General features: G+C 39.1%; 3 protein-coding genes across 3 annotated transcripts in view; all 3 read left to right on the forward strand.

The window, feature by feature from the left end:
* The first annotated feature begins 543 nt into the window (after positions 1-543).
* On the forward strand, positions 544-5270 carry pex11g (peroxisomal biogenesis factor 11 gamma). The gene is made up of 5 exons (XM_074634680.1): positions 544-766; positions 3121-3318; positions 3675-3853; positions 4014-4082; positions 4209-5270. The coding sequence occupies exons 1-5, from the start codon at positions 704-706 to the stop codon at positions 4420-4422; spliced, it is 723 nt and encodes a 240-aa protein (XP_074490781.1). The 5' UTR covers positions 544-703; the 3' UTR covers positions 4423-5270.
* A 1234-nt stretch (positions 5271-6504) lies between these two features.
* LOC141767409 (amyloid-beta A4 precursor protein-binding family A member 3) lies at positions 6505-17577 on the forward strand. Its single transcript, XM_074634671.1, has 11 exons — positions 6505-6853; positions 8363-9353; positions 10200-10227; positions 10333-10478; positions 10675-10761; positions 13013-13189; positions 13992-14171; positions 14820-15032; positions 16005-16124; positions 16294-16434; positions 16549-17577. The coding sequence occupies exons 2-11, from the start codon at positions 8376-8378 to the stop codon at positions 16618-16620; spliced, it is 2142 nt and encodes a 713-aa protein (XP_074490772.1). The 5' UTR covers positions 6505-6853; positions 8363-8375; the 3' UTR covers positions 16621-17577.
* A 193-nt stretch (positions 17578-17770) lies between these two features.
* The window catches only part of abca7 (ATP-binding cassette, sub-family A (ABC1), member 7), a 35421-nt gene continuing 35136 nt past the window's right edge, over positions 17771-18055 (forward strand). The window contains exon 1 of the mRNA XM_074634668.1: positions 17771-17881. The gene's annotated coding sequence lies outside the window, so the exon portion shown is untranslated. The remainder of the gene's footprint in view (positions 17882-18055) is intronic.

Here is an 18055-nt window from a genome sequence, read left to right on the forward strand (position 1 = left end):
GATCAAATATGAATCAATATTATGTTATGTTAATGCCTATTTCCCTCCTCAGATGTTCTCAGAATCATCTTGTAGTGCACGGTTTAGCTGTAAAATGAGAAAGTTTGCGCCGCCGCCGCCATTGTGAAATCTGGTGAAGGAACGCCAAGTTCTGGTCACATGACCGGAGCACAGCCAATAGGAACGCTCTCTCTCTGAAATGACCTGTGATTGGTCAAAGTCTCCTGTCACGGGCTAGATTTATTTAAAGCCTGAAAACAGAGCCATGAGGAGGTGTAGAAGTCTAGTTTTCTCTTAGAACACTTGAATTACAATATGCTGAAAGGTTATTATGGATTTTTTGCCCAATGATGCAAAAAAATATACTGACTACTGCAGTTTTAATACTGATTTGTAAAGTAAAACTTAAAGGTAGCTGCACTATCTGTATGTAGCCAATATTGTTGAAGCAGAAATGATGCTGCCAAAACTGAGGAGGGCAGCAGTACACCATCACATGAGAGGGAGGGGAAAAAACACAAGAAGAAGAAGAAGAAGTTGGATTGAATCAGTGATCGTTTACTTGAGTCTATCTGGGGAACTTCCTGTTTCAAAGTCCAGCTAGCTGATGGCAGATAACAGGTAATATAGTGGAGATGTTGTGCAGCAGCTTCATGAATCAGTGTTTGTTTACTGAGAGTGTTTGAGCAGCAGACAGACAGACATGCAGCCTTCTGTGGAGTCTCTGGTCCGACTGCTGGAGTCATACAGAGGAAGAGATAAAGTTGTAAGTAACATTACTATAAATATAGTTTTATATGTAAAATTATCTCCAGTGCACAGAGACACCTGACTGTTATCCTCCCTAATGTTCATTAGTTTTATATGAGTTTGGTTTTATATTCCACCTGAGAGTACAGGCTGCACCAATTTGACACAAAAACAAGCCAGTAGGCTGCTAGTGATCAATACAGGTATTGGCAGTGGTATACAAAGTACTACTATCTTAATTAGTGACCATATTAGGTTGCTCTGTTATAGCTCACCTGGTCGAATGTGCGCTTCAATCACTGAAACCTGCTGCGACCAGGGGTTCGAGTCCCGCTTGTACTTCAATCATCTACCAATTAAAGCCAAAGCTCACTGCAAAAACGTTATATTACTCTTTTATAAGTAAAAGTCCTGCATTCAAACGCAATAATGTGTTCATCACTTTAAACGGAGCACAAATATAAATCACTTTAAAAAGCTATACAAAAAGATATATGTTTGGGAGGTATATGGTTGAGGAAGAGTTGTGATAAGGGTTTGTGTTAAGGGTTGGTTTATATCTACTTTTTAACTCCGGATGGATTTGTGGGTTGTAAATAAACTTGGGATGCTGTTCATATATTTAATTTGGGACGTAAATAAATCTGGGATAGTTTATATATTATATTATATTATCATTCTATGATATATGAGTTATTAGAGGAGAAGTGAGAAAGGGGAAATATAAGTTTTACTTCTACCTCTTCCTTTTCGGACACTATTACTCTTGTTTTGTGTGGTATTATTTTGTATCTGTTTTTATTTATTTTTATGTTCGAAATAAAGTCTTTCATTCATTCAATGCTGCAGCTGGTTAAGGTGGGGCTAATACTGCTAGGTATCTTAAACTATAATAAATATATAGAATAAACAGGAAGGCCATCCAGGCACATATCAAACCGCTGGTTAGGTTACTAAAACTTTACCAGAGGGAGACTTTTTGGATCCATCGACTGGATGCCTTAAAGTATCCTGGCCTTAATGAGGATATAGATTTTACATGTTTTCTGTGAGCAATAATAAATATTAAAAATATTATATATTTTTTTCTTTTTCTTTTTCTGTATAGGCTCCCATGTTTGCTTTACAGCCTCTGTTGCAAAGTAGGAGTTGGTTCATTTTTGAAGGACATGTTTCTGTGTTATCTCCTTGATATTTTGTTTACATTTTGTAATATTATGATGATCATGTGATTGCCTCCCATTGGTTGTTGATACCATATAGGTGAGGCCACATCCACCTTGTCTGTTTGTTTGTAAGCCCTGACGAAGACCTACAGTGGTCGAAACATGTTGGCTTTTTAAATGATTTAGCCACTACTGGATTGCATTCCTGTTTATCCTGATTTTTTCCCCCAGTTTTCCAAGAGCACCTGACACGTTTTGCTTTACGATTGAACACACCGAGCAACCAGTTATCTCTCTTTCCAACTATAATTAATATATACTGATTCAATCCAATAGGCTATATAATTTGGTCTATTAGTTGATTTACATTTTGTTAACTAACTATTAACTACAACTGTCAAATAAATGAAGTACGATATTGGCTTCCAAAATGTGATGGAGTAGAATTATAAAATAAATAAATTACTTCAGAAATGTTGAAATGCTGCATTAATTCTGTTAAACAAATTAATCACTACTCATTCGGGAGGTTATTAATCAGCATTTACTTTGATAATCAGTTAATCATGTAGGTAATTTTTCGAGCAAACATGCCAAACATCTTCTTGTTTTAGCTTTTCCATTAACCTGGGGCTCTTGGGAGTAGTGTTGGGAGATATAGTGGCCTTTTTTCAATAATTTCTGATGTTTTATTGACCAGTTATCTGAGAAAATGATCAGCAGATTAATCAATAATGAAAATAAAATTGCACCGCTAGTCACTGGCTTGTGAATAAAATTAAAGATTCTCACTTTACAATCCATCAGTTATGCAGACGTTACTTGTTAATAAATGCTTTTTATCCAGATGCTCTGCAGCTGTTTCCCAGAGGGTTCCTGTTGTTAAACTGACAACTCAAACTGTTCTTTTTAATAGCTTATAACTGATCTATAAAGGATTAGGAAATTATCTATTAGCATTACTAAAGCCATTAATCACAACATGTAACCATTCATAAAGGGCGGCTTATTAGACAGTGGTACTTTTCAAATCTTTTCAACTTTTCAAAACCTAAAAATAAGTAGAAATTGTGCCACAAAATATAAAAAAGATGAGCTTTCCCTACATCCCTGAAAGTAACGTTTCCTTTTTGATAAACACTCCTTTCTCCTAAAGGTACTTTGAGTACTAAGCAGTGTTTTCTTCCTCTGTTTGTCTTCTCAGATACGGACGGTCTGTTATGGCTCGCAGCTGGTCGGAGGAGTTCTTTCCCGGAAAGCAGAAACCGACCTTTCATACCAGCGGCTCGGGAAACGTCTGCTGCTGTTTTCTGCTCAGCTCAGCCAATGCCGGACGGTGCTGAGGCTGTTTGATGATCTGTCCATGTTGACGTACTCCCAAAGCTATGGGTTTGGAGGCGGGGTGAGCCACACAACAACAACAACAACAACAACAACAACAACAATAACACTCTGCTCCATCCTCTTTCTCATCTCAAGCCTTCTCATTCTTCATAATTCAGTTGGGGAGGGATGGATTAGCTTCTGTTCCACTAGATGAGGGGTCAGCAACCTTTATTATACAGTATAGTGCAGTTATTGTCAGTCTTTGGTGTGTAAGTGTAAGTGGTCTACTGGGAGCAGTGCTGGTTGTGGAGTCTATTGTAAATATCATGTTTATAAGCACATCATCACACGAAAAAGGCTGATGTGATGCATGAATACAAGTTTACCCTGTAAAATGCAGCATTATTGCATATGGCATCATCTCTATCACAGGAGGAGGACGCGGGCGTGCGCCTGATATCGGTGCTGACCAACGTGGCCGACCAGCTCTACTACCCCTGTGAACACATCGCCTGGGCTGCTGACGCTGAGCTCATCAAAGTGAAGTCTGATAAATGGTGGCTGTTGAGCACGGTGCTGTGGGGCAGCTCGCTGCTGCTGGGAATACTCAGGTCTGACATCACATGTGTAATTACTAAACTGAATATAAGGATAAGGCTGGCAAATATCTTTATGTCTCTAAACTCAATCAAATCTTGCTGAATTACGAGCAAATGGCCCAAAACCCTGTCAGTCTGAGTTGAAGTGTCATGTGAATCTTTTGCTCTTCAGATCGCTCCGAGTTCTGCTGCTCCTGAAGAAGAAGCTGGAGACATATGAGAGGGATGAAGGTGGCAACAGGTGTTGTATCTACAGTTTTCTGTCATGTATTCACTCTCTTTGCAGTTTATGTAGAGAGGGAATCTCACACTGTGAGACATTGTTCAGTAATAGAAATGTCCTGATGAACTTGTTTTTCTTCTGCAGTCGCTCTCAGCTCCACAGAGAGATGCGAGGAGAGGTTCTCTCTGTCCTCAGCAGCATGGCTGACCTCAGTAATGCCATTCACTGGATGCCACCAGGTTTCCTGTGGGCGGGACGGTTCCCAAACTGGCTGGTGGGGCTGATGGGCACCGTCTCGTCTCTGATTGGTTTGATCCAGATGAACGCCGGAGACAGCGATGAGACAGACAGTGCATAGTCTTCACCTCACAGTGAGGAATAGATCAGGTGCTATGATGGCTGGATGAAAGATCTGTACTGGTGGAAAATGCTGAGTGAAAGGATGTGAAGCAGACTACCGACTACAATGTCTGAAGAACATAAGAAATCACCTGGACCTTTGACTGAATGATAAGCGAATAATCTAAGTAGACTTGTAGCCAATCGTCCAAGTGCTTCATCAGATGGGACTGAAAGCCTCTGTCATCAGACAGTTGGAGGCAAGATTTGATGATTATTTCTAGCTGCTAGAGCTACACAATCACATACATGTGAAATGTATTTTGAATATATGTGTTGTTATTTGCAGATAAAAGTATTTTCATGTCATTTTAGTACAGTGTAGAGGTTTTGCAGAAAGGAGTATTCAAATCCTACATGACAATTATGTCCTAATGACATGGTGAAATGGAAGCAGCTCCTTGGGGTGAATCAACTTTGTATTCCGCACCTATTGCCTCCTACCTACAGGGATGATCTTGGTTGTGTTTAGAAATTAAAGCTATGTCGTAATTGTAAGAGAGATAATGTGTAGAGATTGTTAAAATATTGCCTTAACTCCACTACATACACCTATTTTCAATCTTTTACGGATGGGCTACTGAGATCACTCAAGTAAAAATTTGATTTCTGTCATATAATGTTTAAGGACAACCTTCAGACAACAGTGTTTATATGGAAACAGTCTGTGTTACTGGTCAAATGAGACAGAAGCACAAGTAGCTGCTTGAAATGTAAATTGAATCATATGTAAATTTGCTTAAGATTATGTAAACTAATGAACTTTTTAAATAAATTGAATCTATCCTCTGTTGGATGATTACTTGATGTTAGATTTTTTTTTTTCAAAATGACAGTATACCATTTACATACAGAAGAAGCATAGCGAAAACATAAACAAAGTGCTGTGCCAAACATAAAAGGACAACAGAAATGAAACAAAACCAACATAAAATAAATACAATTTAAAAAAAGACCACGCCAGAGTATGACAATAATTTCACTTAAAAACCTTAAAGATATTGCATACATTCATTGTTTTCATTGCTTTTTTGTTTTGTGAGGAAGAAATTGTTGACAGATATAGATCCATTTCATTCATAAATACAAAGAAATTAGGCATTTTTGGGGGGGTACATTTACACTTGTGAATGTGGAACTTCGCGAGAATTAAAATTAAATTAATAAGAAAAAAATGCAACACTGTCTTTGTCACTGTAATCATAGCAACCAAATTTAACATTTCTATAAGACCTACAGTGCAAAATACTTGATGTTTGATTGAGCAGGTCTGCAAGCGTCAACGTGACGTGTTCAACTGTTGCCTTCAAGTGCTTCAAATTATAATTATAATTATAACCACAGCGAATGGTTGATTTCAAAATGAGAAAAAAATTGTATATTTTTGATCAAATACGAGGTTTGTTTAGTAACTATTAAATTAACTAAGTAAGTAAGTAAATTAAAACTCATTTAATTTCTGTCTTGTAATTGCTTTTCCCCATGTTGTCCATGTATCTGTTTTTATGTTTTTTATTTTTTCCCACTCACAATGTTGTTTGGTTATGATTACCCAGAAGTCTTGATACATAATTAAATAAATATCCTCCTCACAAACACTAACCATACACTTCCACGCAACACACACACACACACACTTGTCTTTTTTGATATATTTACTGTATTGTTATTGTTGTTATTATATATATCTTGTCCTAATTGTTTGTAATCACTATTATGTAGTCATATTATTTCTTTATATTAATCTTGTCTCTAGGTGGAGGCTTCAGATAAGCCCAGTGGGTTTTTTGCCTCTTCCTGCACTGTATATTATTAATTTTTTTTTTTTTGGTATGTTGTATAGTCTTAAATTGTGCAAAACAAATAAACAAATAAACAAGGCACCAGGAAGGCACTATTAATGTTCTTAAGAGACACAGGATTGGTGGGTAGAAGTTAAGAGTAGCAGTAATGTGTAAAGTGACCTGATGTTGCACACTCTTGTCCAGTAGGTGGAGGTGTATGCAGCTTAAAGCTGGTTGCGATCCGCCAGAAACTGAGAGAAGAAGAAGAACTCTGGATTGTGAAACTGGAAGCTCCAACAGCACCTGAACGCAGCACAGCTACAGCGACAGAATAAGTAAAAGCTGTTTTTACTCGACAGCAGCAGCTATGACAAGAAAACTCTGTTTTACACCGTGATTTTACTTATTTTACTCCTGGATTATGAGATTGTTATATTTAAAGGTGCTGCTGTTGTTAGCATGACGCATACAAGTAAAGCCAAAGTTTCGGAAAAGACTCAAATCCCCAAACAAACCACGTCCTCTCATCTGTCGTGGCAGCCAGAAGAGTCTCTCTCTGTGTGTCTGTGTGGGCACAAAGACACCCAGAAACACCTCAGATACCAGGTGAGAGATGCTCTTTTATCTGCTTAAAACACAGAGTTTAACACAAGTAAGTACATGTTTAGTTGGTGAGCTCCGATTGGGGTTACTGCTGTTTGTAATTAGCTAGCTAGTTAGCATTGAGCTACTTTAACTTTAGATAGTAAAAAGTGAAATGTTTATTGAGATTTTAATTAAAATCCTGTGTTGCTTTGTGGATTATTTATATGCCGAATTAACCAGAAAACCTGCCTGATTTGTAAAATACTTCTTCAGTGTTGCTTTAAGACACTACTACATTGAAGGATCGAGAAAGCTTTGAAAAAGTGCCCTTTTTTCAATGAGGTTTGGTGTGCTGAGCTCACTCTTATGCGGAATTACCTTCTTCTCCAGGCAATTTATTTTAGGGTGCATTAATATACTGTATATGTAACTGAATTATTTGTATTAAAAACATCCTTTATAGATATAAGGGGTGTGAGTGCTGTGTTCACATTATGTGCATTGAGCTACTTTATTCCAATCTCCATTAACATTTTGGTCTATTCAAAGTTTCACTGTTATTTTCAAAGCAGGTAATAAAAGTCAATTTACGACCGTTTTCTGAATAACGAGCAACTCTTTAAACATCTAGTGAGTTATTCCAAGCTGTGAGCTAATCTGCAGAATAGATCTTTTATATTTGCTTCTCTTTATTATCTATCTCTATGATGCGTCTTTGTGACCTATAGTATCAAAACAGAGATTTTTTATTAAAAACTTGTGTTACTTTGTGGATTATTTATATGCCGAATTAACCAGAAAACCTGCCTGATTTGTAAAATAATCCTTCAGTGTTATTTTAAAACACTACTGTTGGAAAAATCGAGAAAGCTTTAAAAAAGTACACTTTTTTCAATGAAGTTTGGTATGCTGAGCTCACTCTTTGACCTAGTATCAAAACAGAGATTTTTTATTAAAATCCTGTGTTACTTTGTGGATTATTTATATGCCGAATTTACCAGAAAATCTGCCTGATTTGTAAAATACTTCTTCAGTGTTGCTGGAAGACACTACTGCATTGGAAGGATCGAAAAAGCTTTAAAAAAGTGCACTTTTTTGAATGAGGTTTGGTGTGCTGAGCTCACTCTTATGCGGAATTGCCTTCTTCTCCAGGCAATTTATTTTAGGGTGCATTAATATACTGTATATGTAACTGAATAACTTGTGTTAAAACAACTTTTATAGATATAAGGGGGTGTGAGTGCTGTGTTCTCTGGGGGTCTATTTGATGGTTGCACACATTGTACATGTTGTCCTTGTACTTTGAGCTTGAGGCTGCTTTCTCTATCTTGATCTACTTCAGATAATGCGTGCTTTAACTGATAGTACTAAAGACATTATGAGACCATCTTGTGTTATACTGGCAGCTTGGTTTATGCTACAGCTCTTATTTACAATAATTACTGTTTTTATGTTTTATGACTGTTATTCCCGTATACCAAGTGACAACAATTCTGATGACCTCTTCAATTCATTTTTTCTCTCTGACAGGCTTTCTTTCAAAATGGACTCAGACGTCTGCCCTGCTGATCAGTCGGAATCCTTGTGTCCTGTCACTGTTGATGGAGCCTCTGAGGTTGAGGTCAGCAGACGGACTGCGGCAGCTCCGCCTGGTTCAGAGGTGGAGGATGTGGACTCCTACAACCTGAACGAGCCTCCTCCGTTAGACTGGAGGTCTGACTCCTCCAGTGACGCGGGCTCAGCAGATGACCTGGATGACCCCAGCTTTCCTCCCTCTGTTGACAGTCTGGACAAGGCCAGTCCGGGTGAGCCCCTGCTACTACCATTAGGCGTGAGTGACACTATGGCTCCACTCGATGTGAACCAGCAGGAGCTTGTGGGAAATATTGCAGAGCCAGTCCAGGATATTGAGGTGGAATTGGAAGAAGAGGATGGAGCAGTTGAGGAAGTTGAGGAATACCATGAAAATGTAACCTTACGTGATGTGGAAAATAGGGTCAGTAAAGAGGAGGTGGAGGTAACTAACAGGAGATCAGGTGATGAAGACCACAGCCGCATCCACACTCTGCTCAGCAAACTCCAGTTGATGGGGGAAGAGCCTCATCCCAGCCGCCAGACACCACCTCACCTCGCCCAGCAGCAGTACTCCAGCCAGTCTGAGCTGGAAGCGTGTGCTCCCTCCCTAATAACAGATGACAGCACTGAAACCACCGGGCTGCTGTTCTCTGAGAGCCACCAGAGAGACCTGATGGGGCTGCTGCAGTTCACAGAGATCAGCGCTACACCCAGTCCCACCTCTCCGCACCCAAGAGGAGACGTGGACGCTGTGGTATCCGTTTCTTACAGTCAGGAGGACGCTCAAATGTTCTGGGGGCATTATGGGAATGGTAAAAAGCAGCGGCAGCGACACAGGGAGGACTCCATCGCCTCCCTGCCAGATGATGAGTATCCTGAGCCAGTGTGGATGAAGCTGGGCGAGGAGCCTCCAGAGGAAGACGAGGCTGCTGCAGAGAACGAGCAGGTAGGTTGAGGTACTTTTACTATAATCAGCTGAAAGGTGGGTGAATTTTAAACTCCAAATTGTTATTTAGAGATTGATTTATTAATTCAGTCTCTACAGAAAACCTTATTCCTCATGTAGCTACATACAAACAAACTACATAGTGTGATGTATGCTACAAATTTTGTTAAAAAGATTTGCATCTACTTAAAGGGACTCCACAAAAACAAAGTAGATTTATTGCATGTGTTTATCATCACAGATGTTTAAGTTTAACCAATGATAAGATTTAAAGGTGCAGTGTGTAGGATTTGGCGGCATGGTGTGGTTGCAGATTGTAACCAACTGAGTACTCCTCCGCTCACTCCTCCTTTTCCAAGACTGCGGTAACGTGAGCCGCAGAGTGCAAAACCATGGTAACGCTGTTCGCCTTGCTCAGAGGCCATCCTTACCATCATAACACAACTTTAGGGGCAACGGAAGTCAGACAGTGGCTGGCGGTACCACGGTTTGGACTCTCCTGCTCACGTTACCACAGTTTTACAAGCGTGTCAGAGAACCACGGTGGCCTTCAGGTAACGTAAAAACGCTAAAAGCTCTCTCTAGAGCCGGTGATTGGTTTGTCCTTTCTGGGCTACTGTAGAAATATGGCGGAGCAACATGGTGGACCAAAGAAGAGAAAAACACGATATGAGCTTCAAGATGTTTTTGATGCTTTAACCAGCAAATGTTTGGTCTTTTTAAGTTGCTAAGTAACTAAAAGGATCAATTGTGTGAATTATAATCTTTAAAATTTCTCTTGAACTGTTTTTATTTTATTTTTCAGTCTTGACAGTTTATTAATTTCTCTTTTTGCTGTCATTGCAGAGTGCAGATCATCCTTCATATAAAGACGGTGAGTCACTTCAGCTCACTTGTCATATAGAAAGATTTTTCGGTGTCAAATGTTACTAAAGAGAAATGAGGCCACGTCGTTATCTCATGTGTTTTACTCTTTTAGTGCCCGGTCCGTGTGACCCTGAAGACCTGTTGGATGGCGTGATATTTGGTTCCAAGTACTTGGGCTCCACTCAGATCAAATCAGAGAAGAACCCGTCTACAAACGCCCGCATGACGCAGGCGCAGGAGGCAGTGGACCGCATTAAGGTGAACTCCGATAAGAGATGCTCACAGTGTACACTGAACACAGCCGTTGTTGTTGCTGTGTTATATTATTCTAGTAAAGGATTTCTGTCACACTAAAAATACCAGTTTTGAAATCCAGATTGTTCTATCGAGGCATTAGCTGTGTTTTTTTAGTGATGTTGTCATCAGGATGTCAGTGTGACTGTGTTTGTTTCAGGCTCCAGAGGGAGAGTCCCAGCCAATGACAGAGGTGGATCTGTTCATCTCAACCCAGCGAATCAAAGTCCTCACTAATGACACTCAGGTGAGTTTTTCTAACCGTGAAATTTACCTCGTAGTTTTGAATTTCTTTTTCTTTCGTTCAGGGTTTTGACTACATTTATTCTGCGTTATCATTTCCTTTTTTGCTCTCAACTAGAAACTGCTTTCAGTATCATTATGTTTAGTGTCACTTCCACTTTATGTCGGTATTTTTTTTTGCTTTTGAGCCACACATGCTGATGGTGGATATTAGTGGAATCTCAATAGATTTCAGGTTGTAGGATTAAATACAACTTGATAATAGTGTGAGCTGTTAGATTCAGCTATGGACAGCTTTGGAATCAAGATCTTCATGTGTCAAATAAAATGATTAACTTCATTTTATTTCATCTAAAAACACATGGGGGTTAGTTAATCAACAAAGTGTGTTGTGAAGAAACAGTTTGATTGGAGGAGTTATATAGTTTAAAATACTTAAATATTGGTTGAAACCCTGCACTGCATCAACGTCTGCAGTTGCCAGTTTGTGTCCATTGTTTATTTTTCCTCATTAAGCGTCCCTACGTCCCTGCTCTCTCATCATGAGCATGCCTGAAATGTAATTAGATAGAGGATTTGATAAAAACATGCAGTGTAGGGCTGCAACTAACGATTATTTTCATTGTCGATTAATCTGTTGATTATTTTCTCCATTAATCCATTAGTTGTTTGGTTTATAAAATGGTGAAAAATGTCAATCAGTGTTTCCCAAAGCCAAAGATGACGTCCTCAAATGTCTTGTTTTGCCCACAATTCAAATATGAATATATTTTTCTTCGTTTACTGTCATAGAGGAGTAAAGAAACCAGAAAATATTCACATTTAAGAAACTGGAATCAGAGAACGTTGACTGTTATTCCTTAAAAAATTACTCAAACTGATTAATCGATTATCAAAATAGTTGGCTATTAATTAATAGTTGACAACTAATTAACGATTAATCATCGCGGCTCTACATTAGTGAACTTTTCTTTTATAAGGTGGCATTGCACTAAAGTTTCTCCTTCAATCAGAGGTCCAGCAGCAAGAATCCTTAATATAGAAGTGAATGTTGATTTAATATGAGAGCTCTGCGGTAATGTTGCGGTTATAGTAGAGTCTATTTTCATCCACTATGTGGTTGAATTGTCAGGAGAGTCAAAGTGGGTCATCTACTGTCAGCTCCCTCTTTGCATGGCCGGTTGCGCCTCATTGCACCATACTTCAATTTTGTTTAGTTGACTTTTCTTTTTTAGGAGCAGCTCTGCTAACAGTCACTCTTGTTTTTGTCAATAATATTATCATTACTCGGAAATCCGCCTTCCCAGGCATGCAAATAGACCAAACTTTGCACATAGGTCCAGTCCTATATGCCAAACTTCCTCAATTGTCTTTGTGGGCTAATAGTCCTGATGGTGGCGCTACAGCAAACATCTAAAGTTTAAAACTTTGAAAATTCATAACAAATCAGCCGTTCTTGCTACAACTTAGCAACTTCCACCAACATGTAGGCCATAGTGAGCAGAACTGTCCATGTGCTTCAACCTGATAAGGCAGAGTGAACATGCTAATGCCTTAAAGGTTTAATAATAATGGACCCTCCTGTATTTCTTATCTCTCTTCCTCCTCTTCCTTTCTTCATCTTCCTCCTCCTTCTTCCTCAACATGTATAATTTAACATTGTGGTTTCAGTCATAAATCACAAATAATAGGCTAGATAGATGGATAGATAGATAGATAGATAGATAGATAGTTACTTTATTGATCCCGAGGAAAATTCAAGATTTCAATGCTATTATTGACAATTTGAGCCACTTAGTTTTTATTTTATTTTTTTGCATCTCATACCAGCACCGTGACTTTTTCAATTATAAATTTCAATCAGAAAGAAAGTTGCCAGAATTTTGATCATGTTTTTTTATTATCGTATTAATTTGTGAGATCTTTTTTTTTTTAAATTCCCCTGTTTCATTAAAGAACATTTTAACTTCTCAGATTTATTAGATTTAATAGATACAGTATAATGCCACATAAGTCACCATAATCACATTAATCCTTTACAAAAAGTTCATATTTGTCTCCTAAATTTTTCATAAATGTAGTGCTTGTTGGCAGCTGATTTTTGGGGAAATTAAAGTGTACTTGAATGCCTCACCAATGAGAATCTTGGAAGTGGTCTCAGGCTTCAGGTCTCTGTAAGTTGACTTGAAGACCAGGTCTTCCTGTCTTCTCTGTGTCTAATATTATTAACACCTTCATGTCTCGTTTCCACTCAGGAAGCCATGATGGATCACGCTCTGCAGATGATCTCTTACATTGCAGACATTGGTAACATTGTGGTCCTGATGGCACGAAGGAAACGTAAAGGGCAGGATGGTGACTCTTCCTCTTCCTCCTCATCCGGGCCTCAGAAGAAGTACTTAATGATCTGCCATGTCTTCTCCTCTGACGATGTGAGTATGTCGATTGAATGGCCGTTTTATAAAACGGGAAACTTTCAAGTGTTTTTGTCTTATTTTAAACACAACAGCTGTTAAAGGATTAAAAAGTGTTTCCTGCTCTGCTTTTATGCTTCTTATCTTCATTGTTGCCACAACTTCATTGTTTCAGTTCATCTGTAGTGTTGAGTCTTTGGCTGCAAAACTCGCAAACAGGCTTACGAGTCGAGACCTCATTAAAGTATCTTTCGCTCCCCGCAACGTTGCGTCTCAGATCAAATGTGCTGTTTTCAGCTGGACAACAGTTTCAGCTTCAGCTTGGCCTGGTTTCCTTCCCCCAGACGGCCAGCGAGTTCTCCTGAATGTAAAAACGGTCTGGCTGTCGTCCCAGTTTCCCACTGTTGGCAAGTCTGAATAGAGAGAGGAAGGGTTTCTTTTTAGAAACCAATTAGCTGTGGGATACTGAAGGCCATGAGGCCACTGCGTCTACTGCTAGTTTTCCCAACTTAACTCTTCTTATATGAAGAGTTTCATTTTAAAATGAGATGTACAATGGATGGGGTGAATGTAACAAGTAACTGATGAAACAGTAAAGACACAGGTCACCTATTATAGCAAAGTAGGGAACCTTTTCAGACTTGATGCTCTGTTTTAGTTTCAGGGTGTGACGTGTGTTTTCGGTGCTTTGTTTAGTGTTTTGCACATTCATTTGCTTTTATTTGTTGTTTGTTGTCGTATGAAAATGGAGGGTAAAAAGTGGATGAAGAATATTTATTTAACAAATTGAAACCTGAGTCCGTTCTCTCTCTCCATCCAGGCTCAGGTCATAGCCCAGGCTATCGGCCAGGCGTTCGGAGTGGCGTACCAGCAGTTCCTTCAGGCCAGCGGCATCAAGGCCAGCGATCTGAGGCCTGGCGAGTACAGCGACTACCTGGAAAGTCAGGAGCTCTATAACGGAGACCTGGCCCACTTCTCTGACTCTCAGAACATCCGAGACGTAAGCAGAGTGATTGCGGCTACATGTCTTAAAACAAACTGCAGGTGGCCATTAATAGATGTCATTAAGATTTGATTTGATGTTATTAAGGATCTAACAGACATTAAAACCAAAATATGATGAGTAACGGGTTACTCTAGAAGTGGGTCAGAAGTTCAGCTCACTATACCTCAATGCAGAAAGAGTATTACATTTGACCACAACACTATTTACAATATAAATTAGAAATAGATAGAGAAGAATGCTATGTATAATATACAATAATAGAAAAATAGAACAGTATCTGTGCAAAATGTGTGCAGACTTGAAAGGTGGCTTAAAAAAAGTGTCCTAGTGGCTTCATGGTTAAGATGCACACCATATACACTATGGTGGTTGCAAACGTTCCTGGTTCAATTCTGGACCTGTTGTTGCACTTAATTCCCCGTCTGTCTCCCCATATTTCTTGTCATCTCTCTATTGTCCACTTTAAAATAAAGACATAAAACAATCCCACAAAAAAGTTGCTCCTTCATGTAGGGCAGCTGGTGTAGTCAGCTTGGATTACAGTGTATTTCAATAGTGATAACTTTCAAATGTAGGTAATTGTAGGGAAATAACTGGTTAACCAAATGAAAACATTTTCACTGCTGTGTGTCTGTGGCTCAGGTCGCCATCACCAAGGCTCCTGGAGAGATCTTGGGCCTGGCGGTGGTGGAGTCGGGCTGGGGCTCCATCCTGCCCACAGTGGTGGTGGCCAACCTCCTTCATGGAGGTCCTGCCGAGCGCTGCGGCGAGCTCAGCATCGGGGACCGCATCATGTCCGTAAACAGCACCAGCCTTGTGGGTCTGCCCATCACCACCTGCCAGAACATCATCCGGGTAAGAAGGGAACACGGGGCGCAAACTTAGTGATTTTGATAACAATAACTATATCAACAGTAATTACAGTGTTATTGTTATTATTCACTGTACATTCAAGTGATCTTACCTTCTTCACAGCAAATGTGCTGTACTAAGGAGGCACTAGATGTGTTGCTTTAAGGATGCACTAGATGTGCTGCTTTAAGGATGCACTAGATGTGCTGCCCTAAGGATGCACTAGATGTGCTGCTTTAAGGATGCACTAGATGTGCTTCCCTGAGGATGCACCAGATGGCACTATGTTTCCATGCAGTGTGAGAATGCATATACCAGTATTGATCTGATACTGGATTCAGATATTAATTGGTGTTTTAAAGGTCCAATATCAGTATTCATCCAGTTGTGTATAGCCCATATGTTTGCGCTGATATTCAATATTTCAAGAGTTTAAAGAGTTTTCATCCTGTTAAGGTAGAGCACAACCGTGTTCATGATATTGTGTACATCATGTGCCTGTGATGGACACAATATCATGAGCACCTATATAATGCCATCAACAACAGCCCTGCACTGAATTTGATGACTGTGAAGCGTATAATGTTTTGTGTTTTGAGACTCTGTCAACTTTATGGTAATTTGTGAGGCCATGGTTAATCATTTTGTTGCATTATATAGCGTATATAAAAGATTTCACATGCAGAGGGTAGTGACCATGAAAGCCTGAATGGCAACCAAACAACTGTCAGCGTTTACCATCTTGCATTTTACATTAAAAAACCCCATCAAAATCAATGTTTTAAAAAATGAAGGAACTGTTAAGGATCTAAAGAGAAGACCAGTTACACGTGTTTGCAGACCTTTAAGGTAATGCAGCACAGTTTGTAAAGAAAATATTTCCACTCAGGTTTACTGAGTGGTTTTATTTAGCTTTGGTCAGAAAAATGCTGCTGTAACCTTAGTGCTCTAATTCACATTTTGTTTCTATCTCAGGACTTAAAAAGCCAAAAGTATGTGAAGCTCAGCATCGTTCATTGCCCGCCAGTCACCATGGCGATTATAAGGAGGCCAGATCCCAAGTTTCAGCTGGGCTTCAGTGTGGAGGACGGCATTGTAAGTCAATATTCATATTTTCTATGTGTCTCGGTTTGTCTCACTCTCACAGCCAGTTCTTCTATTTTCTTCAGTTCTTTAACGAAATAATCAACTTGCTAGCTTTTTGTGGTGCTTTTTGACTTTGTTTTTGAAAAGTAAGAAATTCCCTCTCTCTTCCTGGTTGCAGATCTGCAGTCTGATGCGGGGCGGTATAGCAGAGAGAGGAGGCATTCGTGTTGGGCATCGCATCATTGAAATCAACGGGCAGAGTGTCGTCGCCACAACGCACGACAAGATCATTCAGATCCTGACCAATGCTGTCGGAGAGGTGAGAAGGGTTTTTATTTAGTCATAAATACAGTAATAGATATTTCACTCAAAGTTTGTTTTTTATTATGACATATTCTCAGAGTTAAAAGTTAGATTTTCTCCCTCTGGACAGATTCACTTGAAGACCATGCCAGCCTCAACATATCGACTCTTAACAGGACAAGAGCAGCCAGTGTTTCTTTGAGCACTTCCTGCTGCATCAAGGACAAAACTACTGCACAGTGTTCAAGCTCCATGAACTTTTGCCAAAATGAGAAAATATCATGTAATTGATCATACAGCATATCATACGCTGTTGTCCCGCCACTGAATACAACAAACTAGTCTGGCTATATATTTTTAAGCTGTAAAGTACATTGTAATATTGTGAAAGCATATTTTAAAGTGACAGAGATTGATGATAGCTCTCATTTATATTTATCTGATATTTAACAATGCAGCCAGTAGCTGAGATGCAATAATTCATGAACGGAATATATTTTGACTTCACTAACTTTTACACGGTGTTGAGCATACTGTGCTCTAGAGTTTTTGGTCTTCCAGCCTGGTGTGTTGCCAGTGTGCCTGAGCTGAACGTACTTGCAAGGGAAATCTTATTGAATCAAGACAAAGAGTGTAGTTCATTGTGATGTGCTTCCAGTCCCTCACGTACACATGCATATCAGAGCGCTCTGGTTCATTCATACAATGCTTCCCTGGCTGTGCCTGACAGGAAACAGATATCATGCACAATTAAAGGTATTGGCCTTATTTCATAGAAAGATGCATATATTTTTAAGAATTTGCTGTTTCAGATGTTCATTAAAATTATCTGTAAGATTTCTTCTTGATGTTATTTATTAAGTGTCAGCGTTCGCTTAATATGTTTCAGATTCAAAGCTTTTTTTTTTCATTTTAAAACAAATTACATGTACATCTGAGTTAGAGCTACTGTATATTTACATTCGGACAGCTCTATGAATATGTTGTCTGTTGCAATATATGTAATTGAAAAATATATCAAATTGATAAAAGCACATTTCTTATAGGTTAAATGTATGTAATGATTGCAAATGTGATGCTATTAATTAATATCTCTACTGCTATTTTATTTACGAGTAAACAATGTATGCTGCTTGTGCTAATAAAGTAATGCCTTTTATTTATGTGAATATTATTATATTAAGATAGTTCTTATTATCTAAGGCTCTGTGAGCATGTACATAACAGCCATGTGGCCAATCAGCTGTTACCAAAACATAGACAAGAGCCAATCAGATTCTTTACCGGCTTCTGTGACCCCGCCCATGGAACGTCCCTAAGCCAATCAGCGTCGTCAGTGGGCGGGACTTTCTCAGCTCACACTTGGTGGTTACACACACACAGAGAGACAGTGGAGGAAATGGAGAATCAATGACAAGCTACCTACCAGCCGTGTAAAGGAGACTATCAGCATTTATAGAAAGGTAATCATTAACAACAGTCTTAACGAGTCTTGGGAGCTAAATTACGTTTTCATTTATTGTTTTCAAAAAGGTATTTTTCATCCCCATCACCATGTAAACATTGTAGGAAGCTGTAGGTGAGGTTAGCTAAGAGAAGTTTCCCTCTTCCTTCTTTAGCTCAGTTAGCTAACATTA

This window comes from Sebastes fasciatus, chromosome 5 (assembly GCF_043250625.1).
Source record: "Sebastes fasciatus isolate fSebFas1 chromosome 5, fSebFas1.pri, whole genome shotgun sequence".
Taxonomy (NCBI): Eukaryota; Metazoa; Chordata; class Actinopteri; order Perciformes; family Sebastidae; genus Sebastes; species Sebastes fasciatus.